Raw genomic sequence first — 6,021 nt, 5'->3', positions numbered from 1 at the left:
CACTTTAAGCTAAAAGAAGCACAGTTTTAGCCATATACATGGACAAAAGCTGAAAGCTGAAGCAGAGCAACCTAGAATAACCAATTACAGTTTAGTATACTGAATTTTAATGACACAAAGGTAAAAGCTGGTTGCCGCGCAAGTCCTTTTTGCATAGGCTTATAACATTTAGAATCAGCAATGCAAGCAGTATTTTAAGCCTGGGTCACAGAACAATTGCTTGTTGTAGTCAATTACAGCTTTAAGTTTGCAAATAAGGTAAATTAAACATAGCCTGAGTGGTTGCAAAAGACAATGATCACATAATTCTGGAGTAAGAGTCTGTAACAACCGTTCCCTCTCTGGACATAACAAAAGTAGAATTACGCATCTGCTTAGAAAATGTTTTGAAAATTTTGTAAATTTCTCTCCTGAACTTAACTCCAACAAAGGCATATACAATTGGGTTTATACACACGTGAGAAAGACCCAGTGTCTCGCTAACAATCATCCCGACATCCAGCTTGTGTTCAAAATTGCAGTCTCGTTTAATGTAATTCGATCGTTGCAGGCTGTCAATAAGTTGTAAAGTTTTGTAGGGCATCCAGCAGCAGACAAAAACCACCAGGAGGATAACCACAACAAGCTGAGATCTTCGAGAGTGGTTAAGCCTAGATCCTTGCAGCGTGCAAAATATTCTAGAGTAGGAGAACGTCATAAACCCCAAGGGAATGATGAATCCAAGAGAAAGTTCTATGAATTGCAGAGAAATTCTCCAAGAATCTGACTGATCGGGTGGAAACATATAAACACAAACTGTTTTTCCAGTGTATGGGATGAACTCTGATCCTTGGAAATAAAACTCTTGCCAAGACAAAACGCAGGAGAATACCCAGATAAAAATACAAATGATGATTGTATGGATGGGTCGCTGCATTTTATGAAGCTCTATCGCACGGACAATGGAGAAATATCGATTCATGCTGATGCACGCTAAGAAAAAAATGGTGGTATATATATTTATGTTGAAGAGGCCTCCCAGAATCTTGCAAGGGACGTGGCCAATGGCCCAACCATATCTGAACTGTAGGGCTCGAAAAGGTAGAGTGAGAGCAAGAAGAAGGTCTGACAAGGCCAGCTGGAACAAGTAATGGTCTGCTAAAAGCCAAGAGGAGTGTCTTTTCACAAGCACATACAAAACCAGTCCATTACCTGCTAGAGCGAGCAGGAACACCACCGTGTAGGACACTGGGATGAAGTGAGAAGTGAAGGTGCTGATTGACTGGAATTCACAAGGATGAGCGTGCCCCACATCTAATGGATCATCTGTAGGGTCCTGCAGACAATAAGAGTGTAAGCAATTACTCCGACACTCTGGTGTTCTCCCAAGTCTAATGAGAAAATATATTCAGAAGTATATTATTTTTTTAAAGCATACCTGAACCAAGCTGGAAAAAAATAGATACTTAATAAGAGGGCAGGCTCTGGATCCCATAGAAGCTTCCCAGTCCTCTCAGCATCCCATCATTCAATTGCTGTCCCGGGGTGAAGTAACGCACCTTCACTACTCCTCTGCAGTCTTCGGAAGTTCTTGCATCCCCAAGTGCTTCTGAAGCCGGGTGGATCTATACTGTGCATGCACAAGCGCACACTTGCACATGCACATTGTAGATCCGCTAGTTATCAGAAGAACCAGGGGTGTGAGTACTTCTGAAGCCTTCCAAGGCCAAGGAGGCTTATCCTGACGTTCTAGTCAAATCACTTCACTCTTGGTGGTTGGGGTTTTAGTGGTGGAACGAGGGGATGGAGAGAGAATCTAGAGCCTTCCCTCTTTTTAGATGAGTAATTTTTGTTCTCCACTCAGGGTTTCTTTAAAGGATACGTCCAAACAGAATGAAAAACAAAAATCCACTTACCTGGGGCTTCCTCCAGCCCCTGGCAGCCATCCTGTGCCCTCACCGCAGCTCCAGTGGCTCCTGGTCTTCTCCACTGCAGAAGCTGACCTCGCCAGGTCGGCTTCTGGGTCAGCTTCTTCTGCGCTCCACCGCATGGCTCACATGGTTGTGATGACTGTACTGCGCAATTTTCACTTCATATCATATTTCCTATCGAGAAAATGATCAGGTAAGAAAATTAGACAGCCTACTGATTGCCAGTGACCGATCCTAGCTCAAACTCGATTAATTTCATGATCAAAAGCAGTTCAGACATGCTGGAAAATATCAAATAAAATACTGTCTATCATTCCATGTATATATTCTTTCAATTAAAGTGTACCTGAGACTGTACACTGTGCTTAATTTATACTTACCTGGGGCTTCCTCCAGCCCCATGAGGACCCTGGGCTCCCTCGTCATCCTCCCTTGCCCAGGATTGACTCCCGTAAAATCTAAAGCCGTGGCAAGTTGTGGTGTTCTGCACCCCCGTTGTGTTCCCGCAGCCAGAAGCGTTCTTCTGGTGACGTGCAGAACACCACATGCAGAACAACACACCACATAAAGAAGATACCAGAGGTGATCCTGGGACAATGAAGTGACCAGGGAGGATGGCAAGAGAGCCCACGATCATCATGGGGCTGGAGGAAGCCCAAGGTAAGAATAAACATTCTCATATTAGTTATCTCGGGGTTCCTTTAAATCTTGGCCAAAAAACGATCAGAAATCTGTTTGGAATTAAAAAAAATAAAAAATCACATAGCTCGCTGATATAATACAGACGCTGTGACTCCTACTGTGTTTTGCCTGGGGAGGCGGGATGTATGGCCCGTGAAACGCGTTGCATTGTTTTTTGAAGTTCCGAATAAATTGTTGACTGTCTGAATCGCAGTCCTTGCCTGTGTCTGTTTGGAGGGGGTAAGACCACCGCTGCCTCCTCTGTTTAACCAGTTGGCTTTTTAAGTTCATTTAATTACCTTTTATTCTTTTGGCGCCTCTGTATCTTGTACACTACATATGTGTGGATGCTAGCTTTCTTCTATATCTGATCGATGTCAGATTTCAATATGGATCTGATCACTTGCTTAAATAGGATCTGAAGTGAAAACTGTATGGTGTGTACTAAGCATTACATTCAAACTGACAGCTCAGTTATTCTGGATAGTCCAAGAGATTATCTTCAAATATCTATTTAGTTAAATGGCCAACCACAGTCCAGACTTGACAAGGAACATGGAAAGTCAAAGGCGGATCCGAGATAAAAAACTAACTATAACAAGTAACTTGTCTATATATCTTATCTAAAGTTTAGATGGTTTACACAGCAAAGCTAGCTGCAAACAGTTTTAATAGAATATGATCATTTATTCCTGTGATACAATGACAGCAGCCATGTTGTCTGTAAACATTACTTAAAGGCAGGCTTATCTGTATCTTGAGCCATCAGCCTGATCCCCTCTCCTCCTCCCTCCTCCCCTCTGCCTCTGAAATCAATGGCTAGTAACACCTCCTCCTCCTCCTCCTGCCCAGACTGAGTCTCATGAGCCCTTGCTACTGACAAGGCTCTCTGAACCTGTGGGCGTGGCTTATTTAGTTTATAGGGAATTAGAGTATTAAAACAAAAAAGTATTTGGCTTGAGGAATGCCTCATAAACAATAGGAAAGGAACACAATAATGCAATGTGTAAAAGTTTACCTCGGATCCACTTTAATGCCTAAAACTTTATACTGTAGGATTGTACTTTTTTATTTTTTGAGTTTGGGAAGTGAATGTCTGTGCTAGTGCATTAAAAAAATCTATCTTATATTTTTTTTTAATATGCATTTGATTAGATATTATTTTAAATTAATTATACATGAAAAGTGTATGCCCTTAAGAAGCAAATTTTGAATTCCATTGCAATGTGCTACATCCCAATGGATTTATGGGGAACTTAGGCCTCTTTTCCATGAGCAGCTGTAGGTGGTGCTGTTCATTGAATGGGCATTTGCCACAGGCAGTGGAAGAGTGGAGCAGTGCTTTTCAGCGCTGCTAGATTTGGGTGCAGCCAGCGCCGCCATAGACTATAAAGGGATTCAGTCTATAGCGGCGCTCAGTGAGTAACGTTGGCGCCGTCAGAGGATGGAGCCAAGGTTGCATAAAAATCATAATAACTCGGCTTCCAGCAATCGTTGGAAGCCGAATGATTTCATTCCCCCACTATCCATAGCGGCCTGGAGGGGGAATAGTAATTAATTCGGGCCGGACTTGTGCAGAAGCAGGATCAGCCATATTACAGCTGGATCCTGCGCCCAAGTCTACCGGCGCCAAATTCAAATGTACTCATGGAAGAGCCCCTCCTTTTTAAGTTGCATCTAAGCCTTTCTCAGACACGACATGAGATTTGTTTGGCCACTGGTAGTGATGATCGTAATCAGCTATTATGATTATGCAAAATTTTGCATACATTTTTGCAATTATGTCTAAGCATAATTAAGATTTGTAAATTCAAATTATTTCGTATACACATTTGTAATTTTGCGCAAATTTTTGCATAATTCCTCATACATGTTTTTGACACCAAAGTTGACACAAAATCAATTCATTTTGCGTAATCATTTGTAATTTCACATAATTTTTGCGTAAGTTCATGACGACTTCAGTGGTGAATAGCAAAGCTATCTGTATTCACAAAATGAAGTTGAATCTGTATTCACAAAATGAAGTAGAAACAATCATCCCTGCCTGTTTGGGGTCATCTCCTAGCCCGCTGGAATAAAGAGGGTATAAACCATACCTCCCAACTTTTTGAGATGAGAAAGAGGGGCACTTAAGCCACACCCCTAATCACGCCCCTGTCACACCCCTAGTCATGCATACCATAAAGATTTCATCAGATATATGTTGTTTTAGAATTCAAACCACACCGGTCCTCTCTATCCTGGTTCAATTTCCTTCATATTAACATTTTAAAATTAGTAATATATCAATTGAAAGGATGGGAATAAAGTTTAGAGTCAATCAAACCCATTTTTAGTAGAGAAATATATATATATTTACATAGAAAGAGGGACAACATCCTGAAAGAGGGACAAATGAGGAGGAAAGAGGGACAGAGGGACAGGGCTACCAAAGAGGGACTGTCCCTCCGAAAGAGAGACAGTTGAGAGCTATGTATAAACTGTTTTGTAAACATAAAAGATGGCCACCAAAACACGAAGTACATCAGCAGAGCAGTGAACTCAGTTAATACACAGTGAGTACACAGAGAATTCAGTGAGCTACACATTGAATTCAGTCTCCAGAGGTTATGTGCAAGTTTTGAATGAGCTCTGTGTCAATGAAGCATGACAAGCTGTGTCTTTAGAGCCTGGAGTCTCGGCTCTGCACTCGTGTCAGCCTGACAGGCAGCTTCCTCCTCAGCCAGCTATTCTTTGTTCAGTTTATCAGTCTGTGTTTATCAGCCTCACAGATAGCAGACAAGCTGACAGTGAGAGCAGGGACGTTGTCTGTGAGGAATAAACATCACACGAGCACTGGAGGGGCGTGGAAGGGGTTAACTTGTTCACATTACTGAAGAGTTGGCAGCCTTCCAGACACAGGTGACAAATCCGACAGGGGAAAGATACGTTGATTTATTACAGAGACGGTGCAAGTAGAAAGTGCTGCAGTAAGCCAGAGCACAATGGAACAGCCTTATTAGGAACTTAGGAGAAATACTGCTAAAAATTTTGTTACAGAGTCTCTTTAACATATGTTAAGGACTGGAGAATAGTGGGTACAAGTCAAAATAAGAATTTTTCACAAAAACTCAGAAAAATGACAGTTTAAAAACCATTTGTTCCCAGTATTTCCTTTAAAGGATACCCGAGATGACATGTGACATGATGAGATAGACATGTGTATGTACAGTGCCTAGCACACAAATAACTATGCTGTGTTCCTTTTTTTCTTTCTCTGCCTGACTGAGTTAAACAGAGTTGGAAATGTTTTAAGCTCTTAGGGGTTGATTCACAATGCTTATTTATTTTGTACCTTAACTGTAAGGGGAGCTAATCCATGAGATAAACAAATAAGTATCGCAAAAAAAAGTAGGCAGTTTAAATCTGACAGAACCGACAGGTTTTG

At 41.6% G+C, this 6,021-nt stretch overlaps 1 protein-coding gene across 1 annotated transcript in view; it reads right to left on the bottom strand.

Annotated features, from left to right (window-relative positions):
* Window positions 1-234: 234 nt before the first annotated feature.
* The window catches only part of LOC137522192 (C-X-C chemokine receptor type 3-2-like), a 71,948-nt gene continuing 66,161 nt past the window's right edge, over window positions 235-6,021 (bottom strand). Inside the window, exon 3 of the mRNA XM_068242222.1 lies at window positions 235-1,315. Within this exon, the coding sequence (XP_068098323.1) occupies window positions 299-1,315 (1,017 nt within the window). The 3' untranslated portion in view covers window positions 235-298. The remainder of the gene's footprint in view (window positions 1,316-6,021) is intronic.

Source organism: Hyperolius riggenbachi, chromosome 6, assembly GCF_040937935.1.
Source record: "Hyperolius riggenbachi isolate aHypRig1 chromosome 6, aHypRig1.pri, whole genome shotgun sequence".
Lineage (NCBI taxonomy): Eukaryota > Metazoa > Chordata > Amphibia > Anura > Hyperoliidae > Hyperolius > Hyperolius riggenbachi.
Note: the sequence above shows the minus strand (reverse complement) of the source record. Positions and strands in the feature narration are given on the sequence as shown.